Source organism: Anomalospiza imberbis, chromosome 4, assembly GCF_031753505.1.
Source record: "Anomalospiza imberbis isolate Cuckoo-Finch-1a 21T00152 chromosome 4, ASM3175350v1, whole genome shotgun sequence".
NCBI lineage: Eukaryota > Metazoa > Chordata > Aves > Passeriformes > Viduidae > Anomalospiza > Anomalospiza imberbis.
Window position 1 is genome coordinate 42,082,903 of NC_089684.1, and position 20,970 is coordinate 42,103,872.

At 40.5% G+C, this 20,970-nt stretch overlaps 1 protein-coding gene across 1 annotated transcript in view; it reads left to right on the forward strand.

Moving 5' to 3' along the window:
• Positions 1 to 20,970, forward strand: part of RNF150 (ring finger protein 150) — a 112,754-nt gene that overhangs the window by 75,784 nt on the left and 16,000 nt on the right. The window contains exons 5-6 of the mRNA XM_068188037.1: positions 5,290 to 5,386; positions 11,032 to 11,242. Of these exons, the coding sequence (XP_068044138.1) occupies positions 5,290 to 5,386; positions 11,032 to 11,242 (308 nt within the window). The remainder of the gene's footprint in view (positions 1 to 5,289; positions 5,387 to 11,031; positions 11,243 to 20,970) is intronic.

Sequence of the window (20,970 nt, forward strand, 5' to 3'; positions counted from 1 at the left end):
AATCTGTTTACTGCTATCACTAAATGGCTAACACAAAACAACAGATAATCATAAATTTGACCTACTGTAAATCCCCCACAATGTCAAATTGCATGCGAACTCTTTTTTTTCTATAAGCAGACAGAAACACATCACTTCATGAAGCAGAAATATGGAAAAATGAGAAATTACCAGAAAATGTGGACCTTGGTTTGGCATCAATCCTGTTTGCACAGAAGCAGAATAAAGCTTGGAAATTTTGCATGATAGAGATAGGCAGTGTTTTGAGGTAGATCTACAACAGCTTAAATATATGTCTAAGCTTTAGCTTTCACTTGTGTCCCACCTCATAATTCAACGAGCCTTTGTAATCCACAGCATTGCATCAAGCAGAGTGAATAGGAAACACAGAGTTAACAGGTGGTGTTTAGCTCTTGGCTGACTTAAAAGGTCACCCAGAAAATGACTCATGCTAAAAGGGTAGCAGTAGCAGAACTGTCTTGTAAAATACCCACAGTTTGAGCCTTAGCAGTCTGGAATTATAAAAACTCAAAGATCTTTCTCAAGCAGCTATTTCACCAACCCTGGCTTTCCTGCTACACAAACTGCAAGGGCAGTGTTTTACATACTTGCACGGGTTTGAACTTCTGAAACATGAAATGGTACTCATGCTTCTTTCTGCTGTTTTCAAGCTCATCTCCTCATCCAAAACAAAAAGGAAAGTGGATTAATTTCTGTTTCTGTGAAGTGAGTAGGAGTGTGTTGTATCTTGATAAAGACCCACACACTCTGTAGTTTTCCTGCTCCAGCATCCTCAGTTAAGCCGTGTGCATTTTCTAGCACGGGAACCTCATTAAGCCTCCAGTATAGCTGTGGATGGGCTCTGAAGTCAAAAAGTCATGTTTACTAGAACTTGGGCTGTTTTCCCAAATGTCCTCTCTTTTCTGCTGGCACTGGGATAGCTGTTTTTATGCACCCCACTCTGGAAAGCTCAGAGGAGAATTCCAAGTGAACTTGTGCTTCTTCCTCTTTGTCTTCATCAGGCAGCTCCCACAACTGACCGTAGTAATAAACGTCACTCTGCAGAGTGTATTAAATAAATAAGGAATGACACTTGGTAAAAGTAAAAAATGTTGACTTGCAGCCCGTTTTAAGTTTAATGGTAGCAAACATCTCTGAAGTTGTCTTTAAGGGCACTGACACAAAATCAAATGTAACCAAGTTTTTTGTTCCCAGAGTGACATCTCTTGTCACAGCCCTACTTCATTCTGCTTGTCTTCCATCTCCAGTTTCAAAACAACATTGCCTTTTCTGCTCTAGCTTTGGAGAAGGTACTGGTCCTGCTGCTCCCTGTGCGCCTTTTACTAAAATTTTACTAACTTTAGTAAACTTCTACAGAGAGTCAAGACATTTCTTTCAGCCTTATCTCTGCTGAGTGCCTCATAGGTTCTTTTATTTTTGCTGTTTCATTTCTTTCACCAATAAACACATTCTCTGACCTCATTCCAGCTTGTTCTTTTCCCCTGAATCTTCACTCCAGTGAAACAGAGAATTTTCACTCCTGCTTTCTCTTTTTATTAGTTTCCTGTGAAAATTATTTTGTCACACACATTCTTCCCTTTGATTCCTTCCTCTCACCCTCATCATCTTCTTTTGTCTTCCTCAGAAGTAAGTAATACTGCACATGCGCCCCCCCCAAAATATCAAACCTTCTTGTTGAATGCTACAGTGCTACTCAGTCTCTCACAAAAATTCTAAATCTTTTACTTCAGTACAAGGTCTAATCCAGGCAACTTATGCTCTTATTTAGTGTTATCAGGGATGTTCCTCTCTTTCTGCATAGGTGAGACTAGGAGTGGAAGCTGGGAAGAGAATAGTTTCCCTTAATCTGGAAAAAAAGTCTCTCAAAATTATGGGCAAGTTGAACACTTTACAATAGTTGTACTGAAAGCATCATCATCATCATCATCATCACTATTACTATTATTGTTGTTATTATTATTTTGGGCTGAGTGCAACATGATTTTTTTTCTTGTATTATTAAAATTGCATCTTTAAAAAAACATAAATACATTTCAAACTAAAGCAATGTCTAGTTAAAAAATGTGAAGTGCTCTTTAGATAATAGTAAATTGAATGCTCTGGGACTTTGAGGTTCTTTTCCTTTGTGTTCTATGAGCTTTGCAAAACCATGTGCAGCCCCAGGAGAGTGCAGGAGAGATCCCAGAAGGCCACCACCTCTGGAAAAGCACAGAGGCACTGGAACGCACGCGTGGTTCTTGGCAGCTTTTTCCAACACACTCTGCAGTCTCCTGGGATGAAGACTGCAAACCCCCTGATAATTTATTGCAGTGCTTTGTTACCTGGACTGTGGCACAGCCTTTCTTATTGTGTAACCTGGATCTCACTTGCTGCAGTTTAAACAGCATCATTGTGTTTCTTATCCCTGGGAGAAGTAGGGGACGGTTGTTTCCTTTCCCTTATGAACATCTTTTTGTATGAGGTTGTGACAACATCTCACCTTCCTCTCTGTCAACTAATCAATTGCAGTTCTTTTGAGAAACTTTTCAACCTGTCCAAATCAACATCGTTTTGCACTGAATGTGGTTGCACACAATGAGGAAAAAAAAACCTGTATTTTTTTTTCTAGCTTTGACTTTGATTGTCAAAGCCATGTCCTGAGCCCGAGCTTGAAATATCTCTTACTGTCTTCCTGTATGGGTCATTACTTCTGAAATCACCCATGATGGCTCTATCCTCTCCTTCCATTTAAAACTTGCATCAGTTGGAACTGCAAAGGGAGGGATTTTTGTTGCAGTTGTTATTTGTACATCTTTGTTTTACCATGTGACAGTGAAATACTGGAGTTGCTCTTGTTTTACTTTATGCTGACTCTTCTTTTGCCTGAATTTGGAACACAAAACAATTGACATTTTTTTGAATGCCATAAGCATGTACATAGTGCTATACCTAATAAACTTTCAAATCCAAATCTGCAAAGCCTGACACCTTGCTTTTCTGCACAAATGTTTACATGTTCAAAATAGATATTATAAGAGCTCTAATTGTATAATGCAGTATAAAAGTTTGAAAAGGCAAATCTTCATCTGATTTTCAGTAGCATTCCATTATTCTGTGGCTTTCTGTCAAAGAATCAAGTTCCCTCTATAGTACATATTAAATCTGAAATTAATGGAGTCATAATACACTGTGCTAAATTAGTATTGATATGTGCAAAGTGACAAGATCTGTCATGTTTTTAAATTACTTATCACTGTTAGGATTTATTTTAGAATATTGTTTTTGAAGCCAACTTTAGGAACACTGAACTTCAGATTTTAAGGTCTTTAAGGCATGAAAGTGTTCCAAGCTTTTGATGATGAACAAATATCATGAAATTCTCTGATATGAACCCCAGTTTGACTGAGACTTTCAAAGCTGGAACTTAAAAACAAAAGGGGATTTTCTGGTCTATGGTAAAATATCTTGGTGGAAAGTATGTACTTTTTATTCAAACCAGATTTTTGAAATCTGTTTTGTTTTCTGAGAGATTAATGAATACCTCAGGTTTTGTAAATGGGCCTGATTATTTTGGTACAAACGTGCTTCAGATGTTTGCTTATATGCATATTTATGATAATTAATTTCTTAATTAAAAAAACCAATCACTAACAAGAATTTCAGTATTATTTCATGTACCTGAAAGGTAAGACATCATGAATTAACACTGAATTAACAAACTCAAGAAAATCTGTTGGTTAGACTTCTAAATGTAAAATTAGACATGCCTAAGAATGTATCTTTATGCTTTCACCTATTCAGAATGCTTGTCTGATGATGTGCTGGACATGCCCCTCCTAAGATAGAAGGAAGGAAATGTTAAGCAGGACAGAGACCAAAATCTGGTTCATTTGTTGCTATCCGTTAGGTCAGGTCGTGTTTGGAAGTACAGCTGTGAACTTCAGTAAGGTTAGTAAAGTAGTGGCTTAAACTTGAAATATCACAATGCTTCATTTGATTAATCATGTTGACATACAGGATCAAATGAGATTTGATACCCCAGCCAACTGATATAATTAGACTAGATGGAACTTCCAAGAATGTGTTTGCCCTTTCTCATGGTTGTATAAAGTGATACAAAGGACAGGAAGGCCATAATTTCCCGGATAGTGATACAATGCATCTGCTGACCCATTCAGCTCAAGAAGTAGCAGTTAAATATTTAGAGTGACTTTGGTACATTAGGTGACTCTGGCTTTCTCAGAGATTGCATTTCCTTGTAGAGACTGGTATGTGCTGTGCTCCAGGCTGAGCTTTAGGATCTCACAGATTTAGGTATTTCAAGTCTGACAATAGACCCAGCACTGGCAAGCCCACCACTAAAGCATGTCCTCAAGTGCTACATCCACACGTCATAAAATACCTCCAGATACCACTTCCTTGGGCAGCCTGTTCCAATGCCTTACCACCCTTTGGGTGAAGAAATGTTTTCTAATATTCCTAGTAACAGAATATGCTCTCAAGGGAGAATACAGTCTGCCACGCACACACTAAAGATCTCTACAGTCATTATCAGTTTGTTAAAGGCAAAGCTAAACAAGAAACTTTCAGTTGCTCCACCTGATTAATGTCTAGGAAAAGTAGTGCCCCGCAGGTACAGGGCTCAGGTAGTTGCTTGGTGGTCACTTCAAACTCAGAACGGGATTACCAACAATTCCTTCAGGGAATTGTGTAGGAGCTCTCTCTGATGGGCAGCTTCTAAAGAGCAGGGAAGTCAGAGAGAATATTTATAAGAGAATATTTATAAAAGCATTTTACTGTTTTTTTCTGTTTAAATGAAAAGTATCTTTTTGTTTTCTAATTAAATTTATTTCTTTATTTCTATATCCTGAAAAATACTAGACCCTCAATGGCTTCACATTTAAACGATGTGTAATCAGGTTTGTCCGTAGAACTATTAAGAAAAACTAACATGATTTTTACCTTTTTTGCAGCAAGCAGCTTTTGTTTACCGGCAGCCTTTAACATTTAGAGAATATCAGGTTTGCTAATGCATTTTGTATATTTTCGCTAAGTCTCTAAATATCTACATCTTCTATTCCAAACACACTGAAATGTGCACATGTGCTTGACTTGCTGCAGGAATCATTTTAGCCTTGTGTGCGTAGGACTAGTTCTGTAGTCCTTGAAGGGGTCACAGACCGCACCAGTTGAAATACTCTCACTTGAAAGAATTCAGAATCTTCTGGTACTAAGTGGTAAATTGTGCTGTGGTGCATTTGAATTAAGATATCCTGGTTTTCATTGCAGGCACCTTTTCCACAAGTCCTGTGTAGACCCCTGGCTGCTAGACCATCGTACCTGCCCGATGTGTAAAATGAATATTCTAAAAGCTCTAGGGATTCCGGTAAGCACTTTGCAGAGCAGCCCGTCAGGGCAGAAGGAAAACACCAGCCACCTGAGTATGCCCCTAGCCTTTGCCTGCCTGTTCCCATCTTACTCTTTTTGCCATATTATATTATATATGATATGATATGATATTATAATTGTTATCATATAATTGATTATTATATTATATCTATTATCATATAATTGATTATTATCAACCTCTGATAATAATTATACCATCAATTAATTATTATCTACCTCTGTCCTGCACCCTACTCGTATTAGCAAGGAAGAGTGTGTGTATGGGCGTTGGTTGAGTGTTGGAATTTGTGTGTCTGTGGCTGCCTGCTTGGTGAAGCAGATTGTTCACTGGTGTTTTGGAGGATTTATAGACTCTTTCACATAGTTTTCAGGACTGGATTTATTTTTTTAATCGTGTCCTTGGTTCAAATCTGAAAGCAGGAATTCTGCAAATAAAATTTTCTTTGCTACACTCACCAAGGACAACTAATTGCTCATTCTGGGGAAGCAAGTCCTTTTTCTGTCAGATTTCTCTTAAAGTCTATCTGAAGCAAGGTCTGTACTCCTAATTCCAGTTAAGGGCCATTTCTCCCAGTTACTAAGCATGTGGTGGAGCACATGACATACAAGAAATTGTTAAGCCCTTTGTTATTTGGAACATTCAAACGTGGTTAGAAACTGCCAAAGTAATTGATCTTTCTGAGTCGCATGTTTGCATTCAGATAGTGTACGTCCTGTCTGCCATACACTGTCTGTCAAGTGGAGCTATCACAGAGCTCAGGGCTTCCTTAGGAAGGAATGAGTCATTCTCCTCTACTGTGCAAGGCTTGTGAAGTTCAATACTGAAACACCTCCAGCTGATGCATTACCAGGTGCTGTAAACAGCCCCCCAATGCACAGTCAGCGATGCACCAGTTCACATTTGAAAGAGCCATATAAAGTAAAATAGCTCATGTGAACATACTGGGGAGCTGGGATAGCCATTCTCAGAGAAATCAGTTTCACAGAGACAAGCAGGTTGCAGGCAGGTATGTTAATAAACCTAATATAATCCAAACTGAAAACATGCAAAGGGGAAAAAGAAGGAGGGCATTGTAGCTAGGGTAATGCATCAAAACAGTTTGGCTACTTTTTCTGCTAAACATGTATATTGTCTTTAATATATTTAGAGGCGATGCAACTGTTAAATCAGTGCTTAAGATGAAAAATCCAAATGAAGGCTAGCTCTGCCATTCAGCATCTCTGCACCTAGGCTTCAATACAGAAATATTTCCCCAGGTTCTGTCTGAGCTCACAGGCCTGCCATGAGCAGTTACACAGGGTTCTGGCACCTCTTCTCCCTCCCCAGTGTATTGTTCCATGGCTTCCCTGTGCATCTGACAGCACCATACCATTTCTGCTCTCACACTGGCCCGTTCACATTTTTGTCCAAGCACTTCATTAATGTGCTCTTTGTCCAGCTTCATTATCAGGGGATATAGGCAAACCAGAGCCATGCTTTCTGGAGGCCTGCAGTGAGAAGTTAAAGGCTTTCCAGAAAGTTTAGTGCTGTTAGAATTTACATCCAGGACATGGCTCTCACTGGCTTCGCTGGTTGCTGCTGAAGGCTAAGCATGTCCACAGGCTGTTTGAGTGGGCACAGCTAGTGGAACAAAAAACATGACCAGAGGCCACGTGTAGAAGTTTTGGTTTACATGGCTGGATTTTACTGCCTATGAACAGCTCTGTAGTGGCAGGTGTAGAAGTACCTAATTGCCAGGAATAATTGAAACACCATTACATTTCCTCAACCACTGTTTCCCTTCTCATAGCTCCCTTTCCTCTGCTGTACAGTACAGCAGAACAGGGATCTATTCTGCTCTCCTCACTGAGAGCTTTCTGCTTGGAGCTTCTTTGGAAATAATTGTACTGAGCATGTAATTAAAGATGCTGCTGTAACCTACATGAACTACTGGTTCAAATTAAGATTTCCAAATCAGCTTTTGTGTTGGTCTGTCTTAACAGTAAAAATAAATAAAGCACTTGGATGTTAATGTCCCACTAGCAAAGTTGTTTGTTTTTTTGTTTGTTTTTTTTTTTTTTAGGGGATTTTATTGTATGGATTTCTGTAAAAATTTCCTGTAGGTTGTTCTAAGACAAAAAGCTCAAAACAGCCCTCTTCATCTCTTGGGCGAAGCATGCTGGCATACATGGATCATTGGATATGTTCATGAAGGGAGAGTATTATCTCTCAGAGTGACTTAGAGTAGGAGCTCCTGTCCATGAGAAATTGGAGTAGATGGTAGCCTTTTGTCACATTTCGTCTGGTTTACAGCAAAGGAAGTGGAGGTATAAGAGCATCTGGTAGCTTGAGTTGCTGCTCTTCCTCTCTTTTTTCTACCTTCTCTTTCTGAAATACACCTCAACTCCTGTTTGCTCCTTTCCTACCTTATGCTCTCTCCTCCTTCTCCTCTGCATAACCCCTCCTGCCCAACCTGTACTTTTGAGCTCCTGCTCAGCTCCCAGGACCTGTTTTCCACCTGCACAGAAATCATATTGTCCTCACCCTTCTCACTGCCTAGCACCAGCTGAGGAAGCCCGGGGTGGACACCATTCCTAAGGTGTTCTTTCTGGTGCTCCCATGAGCTAAAAAAGCCACCAGCACACATGAACTAGTGTTTTTAGAGACTCATCACTTAGCCAGATGTCCATAGGCCGCTGTGGGAAAAGATGTTGCCCTCAAAGAACCTGTAAAGTTCTAGGGCTTCTCAGTGAGAGGTGGCAAACTTTTCTGTAGAGTGAATAAAGCAAAATGTTGTTCCCTAACCACATTCTTGAGTCTCGCTGAGCCCTCTTAGCTGAAATTTCCACACACAAAAGAAGAAAAAAGCCTTAGGCAGGCATCAGCCTCTGATGGGAGACTTGGGTGCAAATTTGCCAAAGCCCTTTTGCAGGTTTTTACAATAGGAGGAATGAGGAAATCTTACCATAGACAGGCTGTGGGGGATTTTTTCCTGCCAGCTGCATGTTTGTCCTATGGTTGTTATTAAAGACCTGGCTTGTATGTCTGTGGATATATTGTGCCTCATTTAGCTGGAAGACTTTGAATTTTCCAGGAAAGGATTGGTTAAACCCCAAATATCTAAATGTTTCAATTCAATTCACAACTAAACTCTGCATTTACTTTGTAATAGAGACTTCAATTATTATCTACCCTAAGCTCAGATTCCCCAGGCAGCCACGAGGCACCAAAACTCCCGCACTCATTTTCACAGTTGCTGAGCACCCCAACACCTCCACTTTTCTCCACTCTGCAGCTCCAGAAGATTATTAACTATCAGCACATGGTTGGCCTAACCTTTTCCACTCTTTGCTGGCAAATCCAGCTCAGACTACACCTGCAATATTTGAAAAGGATTACCAGTGAAAGTGTCTTTCACTTTCAGAGAGCTACATTGCTGTTGGGACAATCATATCACATAAAATAGTTTCCCTCTGCTTCTCCCTCTTTCCTGCAGACATCTGCTGGATATGCAGTCAGCTGCATTTTTGGCAGCAGATTGTATGACTTGAAGCTATTAACTAAGAGCCTTAGCCAAACCCTCTGAAGTCAATACAAAGCTTTCCCTTGACGTTAGTGGAATTGTGCTCTCAAAACACTTACATGCAGGGCACAAGTGAAAGCAATATAATTAAACTTAACAACTCTATCTGGGTCACTCTGGCAGCCAAAGCCATAATAGTTTGGGATTTTTTTTCTGATCAGTATTTAATATAAATAGTTTCATAGCATGCTACTTAGTTTGGGGCTTTTTTTTTTTCAATTAAAATGATTCAGGAGTAAAGAGATTAATTATATTACACAATTTTTTTTTTTTTTTTTGCATCTTCAATGTTTGGTTTGACTTTCAATTATAATCCCCCTCTTGAGAAGGTTTAAAAGTTTGTGATAAAACCCCATTCTAGGAATAACTGGAATCAGAGCAAAGGACAGACAACTGGTCCCCTGAAAAAATTGAAATAATTTTGCCTGTAGGAGAAAGGAAAATAGGCCTTTTGTTTTTAATATACACTGCCATCAAAGGTGAATTAAAATAAAAATGAAATTCTGAAAACATTCTTTTATAATAGCTAAGAGAGAGGGAAAGAGTGATCGATCTAAGGGATAATTTTGGCTCCCTGTCCTACAGATAAGTGATTGGTACTTCACTTGGAAAAGTACAGATTCAGTGAGTTTCATTAACACCTGGTATAGTTGAATGTGCCTTTTTTATCCCAAATCTGTGGCATTCCTGTTGCTTGTGGATTAGATTGGAGCCAGACAACAACAGTTCTAGTTTTCATTCCAAACTTCAGTTTGTGGGTACAAGACTGCTTAAATTGCCTGTCTTTTTCTTTAGGAACACTTGTGAAAAAATACATAAGTGACAACAATCTAACAGGGAATGTGTGGAAAAAGGGAAAACATGCTAAGTTCCTGATTCTGAAAAAAAAAAAACCAAAAGTAAACATATGGTAACCTTCAGTACCTGAATTCAAGGAGATTTCTCTTGTGCTTAAAGTAAAATCTCTCTTTAAGCCTTTGCTGTATCATATTTTGCTTAGTTTCTTCATGCCTGCTGTGGAGATAAGCAGACAGTGAGATTTTCCAAAATGCCTTGGCATGTGAGACAACTAAGCATAGGAAAAAGAATCAGAGTATACCTCCTCTGACATTGGCCATTTGAAGGTTGGGTTTCCAGTCTGCCAGCTTAAGCCCTGTCTCTGCTTAGCGCTGAGCAGAGGGAGCGATTCATACCTAGGGCTAAGGGATGAATCCCATAGCAAAAATGTCTCAAACCCCTGAAGTTTGAGGAAGCCTAAATGACTGATCCAGACTAGCTGTCTGGATCCTGGAGAATAAAGATAAATGGAAACAAATTAACATTTCCTAACTTAACCAGGCCTCTGCATATTGCAACTCAGTCTTGCTATGTCTCTCTGTCACTGGTCTTGATTCACATAGCAAGAAAAACTATGAATCAAAAAATTCTCTTCAGTTTCCCATTATTGTCTGCTTGTTTCTCTTCTCATAATTGTGTTTTGTAGGAAATACAGTATTAGCAAAGATGATCTTTTGATGTTTAGAGACTTGTCCTATAAACAGTTTTAGCTTCTAGTTTTGCACCACACACATAGATGTACCCACAGGCAGTTCTTATTGAATTCTTATTCCTGTAAGCTCAGATACAGGCTCTGTAAAATGTATATTTGAAAAAAATAATAATTATTTAAAAATATAATTGTTCCCCTTCAGCTCCTGTCTCTGTTTACATTTGTGATCTGATTCAGCAATCTGCCCATGTTGAGCAGATCATACCAATAAGTGAATTACTTTTTTAATGTGCACATTCCCAAACCCTTTTAAAAGTATAAACAAGAACGTTTAGCAATTGTAGGTGACACAGTTTAACACTCAGTATTTCCATGGCATTCTTTGGGTCTCTCTTCCAACAGATTGTATTAAGTTTTAAGCACATGAAGACAAACACTGTGTGTTTATTCATTATATGTTGTCATTTTCAATGCTGAAATAAAGCCAAAAAAATCTGACGAAGAGGTAAGAAGTAAATAGAATCTTTTTATCAGGTAGGAGCTCGATTTTCTCCTTTTTCTTCCCATTAGCCAAATGCAGATTGCATGGATGATATACCTCCAGACCTGGAAGCATCCATAGGAGGACCACCAACCAACCAGATCACAGGAGCCAGTGACATTACTGTGAACGAAAGCTCCGTGGCCCTGGATCCCCCAGCCCGGAGCGTGGGAGTGCTGCAAGTCATCCAAGATGTGGACTCCTTTCCCCAGGCTGGCGAGGGTAACTTCACAACAAGCAGTAAGTTCCAATTTCTGGCAGGATTTGCACTGAAATAAATGTCTAGAAACTCCAACCACAAGCCCATCTCTAGTGAGCAGCCTTTGAGGGCTTTTCATTGGAGCAATTTTAAGGCCAGAAGGAATCTACAGGGTAAGTAAATTTAATTATCATGTATTCTGCTGTACTGGACTGATGGTTAGAGTTCCTGTGCTTGAAAGCCTGAGCGCAGTTAAGCAACACTGATGTTTTGTACAAAAAAAAAAAAAAAAGGAGACTTTTACATGTTTTCAGTGTCTTTAGTTTTCACTTGTGTAAGGTGTCTAAGTGGTACCATTTGAACAAGTAATCCTCAAAATGTCTGCATGTCTCTCTGTTCCTAAGAATTATATTCTCTGTTAAAAATCTGTTTCTGACAGTTTAAAAGGAATGTTGTCAGCTGTTTTGAATGAGGTCTGTGCTAATCTAAAATTCTCATTTTTAGGCAAAATAGCAGATCAGTAGAAAATACCTGTCTGGTTGATACCAATTGGTATATTGACAAGACTATTATAGAAAATCATCAGATATACTTGAAGAGAGGTAGAAGAATGTGATAAAATACAGTTTTGTGTATAGAGATTGTGTAGGTTCTGGAAAAAATATACATTTTCAGTGGTTTCTAGGTACTGCTATGGGCCTGAACATGGAAAAGAAGGTAATTAGAAATATTATGTGTAAAAGGTAGGAGAGACATGATGACACTGAAATGATTTTACATTACTCTTCTTACTCTGTGGAGAGACTTGATAATCCTATTTTCTCTCATGTTGTCATGCCATGTCGTGGAAGTGAAAATAACTTCTAGAAAGACTGGACTTGTGACCTTAGATACTGGTGACCCAGATTTTTACATTCTGTTTTGTGGATTTCAGGTTTCAGGTTTGGTCCTTTTATGATCTAAGTTCTGGATCCAGCAAGGAGTGGGCAGCAATGTTATAATCCCAGCCATCTTCCATGGCCAGCCTGCCAGCTGGGGACATTCAGTTTTCTCAAGTCTCCTTGAGTGCTGGCAAGAGCTGTTCAGAACTAGATGGCATTTTGTTCCTTCCAATAATTATTTTTAAATGCATTTAAGTCTGATTTTAAAAACAAAGGAAAGATGGCACCCCAGTGTAATAAAGACTGGGCGAAATGCTGGTCTCTGCTCTGCCCTTCAGCACTCCAGAAGCAAGTAGATCCTCTCCTGGACAATGGCCCTTGCCCCACAGTTCTCTGCAAGATCCACACTGTTAAGGCTGGGAAGGAGGGCTGTGGGGTGCCCCTAATACACACAGCTGCATGACACATGCTGGGAAAAGCCAGTAGCCTGGTCCCAAGCCCAGCATGAGGAGCAGCCTGTGCTTTTCATCCCAGGATCTTGTCAGGCTGAGAAGCAGCTCTTCTGGTTTCTCACCAGGCGTAACAATGGTGTTGAGGGTGCCAGGGAGCACAAGAGCTCGGTAACTCTCTAGGCACTCTCTTCCCTCCAGATTTGTTTCAAGAGTTTGCAGAAGGACCAAACCAAACACATTTTTAATTCATTTTCCAAGTTGCCAACTAAGTTAATTAATTGGGTGAAAAGCTTTCTCAGAGCCAGCAGAATACTGCAAGGCTACAAAGATGCTTGATTTTGCCTTGGTGCCCTTTGTTTTCCACCTTACCCTCCATTTTCCCCCTTACCTTTGATAATATTGGACAATAGACCTGAAGACTGGACAATCCTGAGGGCTGGCAGCAGAGCCCACAGATGAGTAACTTGCACCAAGACCAGGCACACAGACAGCAAACTACAGAGCATCAGGAGATCATTGTCTCCTGAAGAGACTGGCCAGGCCCAGGGAAGGACTGTGAAAAGAGTTTTATTCCTGGTTCTATGAGAGAGAGCAAGAGAAGAGCGCGGGGAGAGAAAACTGGTGGATTGAAGGCTGTAAACCTCACACTGTCAGAATTGTGGGTGGGGAAGCAGACCTTTCCAGTGGCTTTGAGAGGAAGGAAGGCCTGAGGAAAGCTCAAAGCACCTTGGGACCTTCCAAAAGCGAATGTATGCCTGCCTATGCTGTGATTGTCACACAGTCACTCAGGGAAATCTGGTTTAATACTTAGTTAGCTGCTGTCATTCATTCATCATTGACGTGTAGACATGAATCTTCATCTGGATTTCTCATCTAAAGGGCAATGCAGTACTTGAATATTTGTCAGTGATGGATGTGCAAGTTTCCCTGCTGTCATCACCACATCCAGCGTGTGGCATTTTGCAGTAGGTCCCAGAAAAGTCACTTAGTCCCTTTTTGCAGCAGAGCTGCAGCAAAGAAGAGGTCTTTGGTTGGGAGTTAGGGGAGCTGAGTTCCAGTAGTTATGGGAATTTGATTCTCTAGTTGCTTCATGTGAATTTGGAGGGTTCAGGCAGTCTGAAAGGTAGAACCTGGCATTGTAGGCAACCTGAATTCTTAAGGCAGTGAACAGGGAACATCCAGGACCATATATATATTGCTGTGGTATGAATCCAAATGCTAACTAAATCTGAGGGCAACTGTAGGCTAAATAACTGGGTCACAGCTGTCAGAGTAGATGGAACTTTATAGGCATTGTGTCTGTTTATTGTATTTCTCCTATCCAGAATGCTCAGTTACACAACCACAGAGCTTGCTGAGCGTGCCCTTTCTGTGAACTAGCCTGCCTGGGAATTTGTAAGTGATGACACTGATTGCTCCTAGGAATCTCTGCTGCAGTTGCCAGGTCCTGGCCCCGTTATATAGCATTACTGATGTGAACCTACTCCAGGGCTGAATCTGCACTACAGATTCAGAAGTTTTTTCCTCCTTGTTATTGAATCTGTGCAGACTCCAAGACTCCAGTGCAGCCTTGATGTGGCCTACTGCACCCAGCACCACAAGTCCTTGCATCCTCCCTTGTTCCTCACAAAGATCAGTGGTCCAGGAGGCAAAGGACTTGCCACCTTCTTTCCACCCACTTCTGCAACGCTTTTCATTTCATTGTTGTTACATTCTTTTTTTGTCTGTTGATTAATCATTCTGGTATTGTTGTCTTGGTTTGGGTTTAATTTTCCTTCCTGTGTTTCCAGTGATTATTCAGAGCCAGAAGACCTCCCTCAGTGTGTCTGGAGGGAGGGTATTCCCAGAATACTGTTCACTTTGGGTAAAATTCTGTCTCCAAGATGGCAAAGCTCCTGCTTACTTCAGTGGGGCCAGATTTTAATTTCTGAAACTCAGCCAGTGCTTTTCTTGTTATTTCTGTGCATATGCTCAGCAGACATCTCGCCTTCTCTCCCTCCCTTTTGCTCCTCATGCTCCTGATATCTGTGGGACCCTCGGAAATGTAGTGTACTATGAACATCTGGATGGGACTAAGCCCTAGGGTTCCTTGCTAAACCAAAAATCTCCTGTTTAGTAGCACTGAGCACTTAAAAATGGACCAGCAGTTTCTCTCAGCTGCCTTTTAGCAAGATCCAAGCCTTCATCAAGGCTCTTGGGCATGTCCACAGCCCAAAGCCTGTTCAGTGTTTAGTCTTAGTGATTGTTTGCTGTCTGTGGTGGGATATTGTGTAGGATCCTGGGATAGCATGTTGTAATTTCTGTAACAGGTTGCTGAAAATGTATTGATGGAAAAAATAAAAACCTGTAGCTTTGAAAAGAAACGGGGAGAGAGTGTACAGGGGGAAATAGTGTGAAATACGTAAGAGTTCATCTCAGCTGAGTTTACTGCTCTGACTTTTTCACCTCTCCAGAGTGTACAACAGATGACAACCTAAGGATCTTTTTCTACAATAATGCATCATAGCAATCCATGGCACCTAATTTTTAGCAGTGAGTTATGCAAAATGCTAACATTTTTTGAAATCTCAGTGCAAGGTGGAATGTCCTGCCCTACATATGATAGGAGTGTGAGCTCGACTTGGCTAAGATCGGAACTTGAAGGAGATCTGAGCTACACCAGCTTCAGAGGGTGGATCTAAGATGTGAGGAGACCATTGCAATATTCTTTGGCTCAGGCTCAGCTGGGATTGAATGATATGTTTAAAAAAGGTAGTTTTCTGGGAAAGTAGCATCTAGATATTATAAAGGCATGGTAACACTGGCAGGTGAAAAGTAGTTATTAAATTTTATTCTTCTATAGCATCCATGGTCATTTATCTCCCTCAAGCACTTACTAATTTCTGCAGTAAATAATGTGCACTGTCTTTGCCATCTCTTTGTAAATGCTTCCTGTTTTTCAATTTAGACAAGCTTTTATATTCCATTCAGTGGGCTGTCTCATCCCGCCACACAGGGCCTCAGAAATCCCACGAGTACTATCTCTGTAGCTGGAGGAAGATCCATAAATAATTCTACTGCACACATGAGCAGGACTTTCAGTGTGAAAAACCACAAACTTTCCCCCAAGGTGTCATATCACCTGCAAAGTCCACAGAGTTTGGCACACTGTACAACAGTGTGGGCAGTCTATAAAATATCAGTAGTTCCTTTCTGCCTCTCATTTTGTTCTTTCCATAAAACCCTGCCAACGTACAGCTCATCATGACTGTTAGGACCCTTTCAAATCTCTCTGATAGCTCTTCATTGCTCTTCATTAAATCTATTAATATCACTTTTCAAGTAATTATTTTGATCTGTATATGTCTAAAATGTCTTTGTGAAGAATAGTCAGCCTTTGGAAGTGGATGAAAGTGCATGATAAGAATCTGATCCACTGTTGTCTTGTAACCACTTGACTGTTCCTCCTTGCTATGAATAGTGAGGTTTTATAGGTGGAATGTAAAGAGGGAGGAAAAGGTGGAAAAAATCTCTAGATACTAGTTAATACAGCAAGTTATTAACACTTGCATTAGCAAGTACTAATACTGTCCCAGAGAGAGAATTCTGATGGGACCTAGTTAAAGACTGAGCAAATTGGGTCCCATGTGCCTGCTGTGTGACGTAAGTCCTGGTGGCTCTTGTGGGGATATTGCACTAAATAATTGTCATGGACCAAAACTTCCAATGAGCTAAGTTCCTAGATTGTTTTGGGACTAACACTGATGCCAGCATAGCACTGGTGGTTTGAAAGAGTCATCAAGTGAAACATAGCTGGCACTAAAAATGTACTCTGGATTATCACATACACCTACAAGACTCCTGCCAGACTCCGAATGGACAGGGAAGTTTTTCTGTTATAAAACTGCTCCTCCTTTCCATATGTTGAGAAGTGAAATGCGAAGTGTTTCTGCATTCTGGAAAATTGCAAAAAAGGGGTGTACAAAACTGCTGTGAATCAAAGAGGAAATTTTAGTTCTAATTTATTTGTTTGTTTTCTGTTTCACATCTTCTGTGTCCATTGACACTGTGTACAGAGCAAGGATGGAGACAAGAGATCAATAAGGTCCCTTGTCCCCCACTGAGCTGTAATATGGCTGAGTCAGAGGGCATGGTAAGCACTCACAGCAGTCTGGACTGACCTAGGGTCCCAAAAAGGCTGCAGATGCCACGAAGGTTGCTTCATATTTGAGTCTAGGAAGAGATATGGAAGAAAGTGTTCACTTTCAGTAGTGGAAGCTCCATTTTTTAAGTCTGCCTGTACATTTGAAGTCTATGACAGTCCCTGGCTTGTCTCTGTCTGTCTCAAATTACATTCCTGCCTCCATGTTGCTTTTGTGTTGTGTAGCTGCCTTGGAAGCCCGGTCCAGAAGCCAACCAATTTCTTCCTGGTGGTTTTGTTTCTTTTGGATCAGTTTTCTGATCCAGAAGTTGTTGTGCCAGTACAATAGGAAGAAAGAAATGTGAAGCACAAGAGAAGAGAGGGACATAGAAGCCAGCTTCCACAACACTATTCCCAAAAGCAAGCACATTACCTCCATCAGCACTGGACCCTACACAGCTGTTTATTTTGCTCAAAAATCATAATAGAAAACTGGGCAAAGAAAGGATGGAGCTTCAAATCTCATTTGAATGCTCATATCTGAGTATACAAGTATTTTATTAATGTTCAGGGAATGCAAGTGACATAAGGGATTTATTGCCTCTGACAATGAAACTAAGGAAGAAAAAGTGCTCCTGTAAAGAGTGTAGGTATTTGGTTTGCTTGAGAAGGTTTTGGTAGCAGGGTGGCTACATGGGTGGCTTCTGTCAGAAGCTGCCAGACACTTCCTTGTTGTCCAGTGGAGCCAGTGCCAGGATCTCCAGGATGCTGGAGCAGCCTATATTTTCAGGACTGCACCCCGTGGAAGGGACCCATGCTGGAGCAGTGAGTGAAGAAATGTGCCTGTGGAAAGGACTTACATTAGAGAAGTTTGGAGGCCTGTCTCCTATGGGAGTGTCCCCATGTTGGAGCAGGGGAAGAGTATGAGGGGTCCTCCCCCTGACAAGGAAGGAGTGGCAGAGGAAATGTCATGAACTGACCACAACCCCCACTCCCCTATGCTGCTAGAGGGAAAGCAGGAGGAGAATTTGGGAGTGAAGTTAAGCCCAGAAGGAAGGGAGGAGTTGAGGGAAGGTGTTTTTAAGATTTATTTCTCCTTACCCTACTCTGATTTGATTGGTAATAAATTAGATTAATTATTTTTCTCCTTTTGCATCTGATGGTAATTGGTGGTAATCTCTCCCTGTCTTATCTGGATCCACTTGCCTTTTGTTGTATTTTCTCTACTCTGCCCAGATGAGGAGGAGAGAGATAGAGTGACTTTGGTGGGCTCCTGGTGTGCAGTCAGGGTCCAGGCACCACACTGTGTTGCTGCAGAAGTGTGTCCTTAGATGTGTCATTCCCAATTGCTCTGAATGTGCATTGCACGTGTGCAGGGAAGAAGGGGACCTGAGGACCAGCACCACTGATAACATAGCTATTGTAAATGCAGGTGAATCCAGTGGGAAGAAATGATGATGTCTACCTCTAGTTCAGAAATTTGAATGATTTCTTTATTAAAACTATGCTATAATACATTAATATACTATATTTTAAAAAAAAGATATTAAAATTACATATCTACTTTCTCTAACTACTATATCTAACTAACTTACGACTTGTGACTTTCTCTCAAGAGTCTAAACACAAATAGATTTAATTGGCCATCAGGCTCAAACAATTCTCACTAAAATCCAATCAAGTAATTACCCTGAGTAAACAATTCTCTAAACACATTCTACATAATAAAAACAAAGAGCAGAAATAGAAATTGTTTTCTCATTCTTTGTGCACCTTTATGAAAAATCTTAAGAGAGAGAGAAATGTGCTTACTACACATAGCTTGTTATCTTTCTCTATATTCCAGAGTCTTTAGCAGATATCTGGATAAAACACTGAACAAGAAAGCTTTTAAAGCAAAATTGACAATGTAGAGTAAAATACAAATCTGAACTGCAGAGAGACCAGATGACTTCATACTAGCTAATCTCTTTGATTTATACTTGACAATAAAATACCTTGCCTTGCAGGAGATGTTCAGTATCTTTCATACAATTGACTTGATTATTTACATTTGTAATGCCTGTGGAGTTTTTATTCTCATCAGTTTTTACGCAGAAGCCTTCACTGAAATCATCAGGAAGTGCTGTTTAAGATACAATGTGCTTCTCTGATTCTGAATCCTTTTCTTATCAATTCAGAACAAAACCAAATGGGGGACACAAGGATCCAGCTTGGATCAGCACCTGAAAATAAGAAGTATGGCAGAGCAGTGGTTCTACAGTAAGGCAGACAGAGAAAGGGGAGGATTCCAGGGTGCCTCTGGATAGGCAAGGCAAAAGTAATGCTCACCTATACTGTGCAGAGCTCAGAGACCCCTGCTGGGGTCAGGCTGTGCTGAATTAGTCAGTACAAACACAGCTCTGGACCCACTTCCAGAAACCTCACAGGTAAGAGCGGATCACAACAAGCAAACTGGTCTCGTAAATTTACTGGGAAAAGAAAGACAATGAAAAGGCAGCTGTGCCTCTTGGGGGGTAAAAACAGGAGGCACTCAGAAAGTAGTGGCATTTCTGCAGCAGTCACTCTTGATTCTGCTTGCATGTATTTTGTTCTGGCTGCATTGTTTCATGAGTGTCCATTTGCCTTAGTGCTCCATAGGGAAGGTAACTCAAATGAAAGAAGTCAGGCAAGAGCTCTGCAGATAAAATGTTTCCAGTCATTGGTACATAATGTTTTTCACTTATTCATCCAGGCTGTGAGCCTGTGAACGTGCAAGAGAACCATTTGGTCAAGGAAGCTAACTGGTTTCTCATAAGATTTTAAAGGATCATTTTCATGCTTACACCTGTAGTTCTTGTGTTGCAACGAGCAATTCTGATTTCTCAAAAGACATGAGAGAGTTGCATTTAAAAGAGATCAAGTGAAAGGGAAGGGGGAATGTGCATGTAACTATGTGATAGTTTTTTGTATGGTAGAAAAACAATCTTACAGGAGATGTTTGGCCTGCAAGAGGCATCCGGAACTGCTGTGCTCTAAATTTTCTCCAGTCTCCTGTAGGGGCAACAGCTCAAACTTTCACATACAGACTCTAACACTCTAAGATTTCAGCCTCAAAAAAAAAAAAAAAAAAAAAAAATCATCAGTGGTATTTGCTCGTAAAATAATAGTGAAGTCCTACTCATTTTTTCATCACCTTCCTCCAATCCCTGCAGAAATTAGGGTGCTTCAGGAATCCTCCAGGGTTGCAACAGTAAGCTGGCCACTTCACCTAGAAGTGAGAGTTCTCACTAAATTCTTAGTTCCTGGACCTTCTGTTGTTCTGGATGTGGGCAATTCTAAGTGAAGATAGTGCCTGAAACTGATGCTTTGAGACTGATAGGCCAGATGGAGAAACTGGCTTATGAGTGTTTTCAGAAAACAGGAATGATTGGAAGAGAAGGAGGTAACAGGTCAAGCCCAATATCCAAGAGGAAATATCCAACTTCTGGCATGCATGTTAGAGTCTTTTCTCTTTCCTGAGAGCCTGGGAATGGGAGGGGTGCATAAACCCTCCCATTTGGGGATGCTGAAAGTAGGAGCCATGTGGATATATTCTTGCCCAGCTAGATGCCATCTTTGCCACTCCAGTGGCAAGGCTGATATCCTGGGGAATATACTCAGGCTGTACTCAGCAGGGTACACACAGCATCAGGGTTGCATTAATGAATATCCACCCAAATTGGCATTTTATTGTGACTGTCTTTTGCAAGTGCCAATACATTTGACTGTTCTTTTCACTGTAACTCATGTTAACATATCTGAGGCACTCAGGGAGTAGGCAAGAACATAGGCTCTGTTGGGTGGCAATAATTAAGCCATGAATTAATATACACAATGTGCAAAACAACTCATCTGGAGATCTCTGTGAATTTTTGTTCTATTTTCCACTCTCTAGGTAGCATAGTGCTACACAACAATGAAAAAAATGCTCCTACAGGAAAAGCACACAGAAAATGTATAGAATAAGGGTGCCCCTGGCAAAGTCAGAATATCAAAAGCACTTAGGTGAAATAGTTTTATTAAATTTATTAAATTGTAGCATCTCAGTATGGGGAAAAAGTCACACGAAAGGGGTTTAAAATCTGCCAGTTCCTTGCACAGGTAATTAAATAACACAGTGCTATTTTAAAAGTGTTTTCATCTGCTAAGGTTTCTTTGGGGGACAGCCACCAAATGTGGTGTGTCACATATACATGAGAAACCTGACTTCAGATTTTGCCCCCGAGTGCTCAGGATATTGAATTCAACTAAGGTGTTGCTAAACTTCATTACTTCTCTGTAACTACATTTTGGAA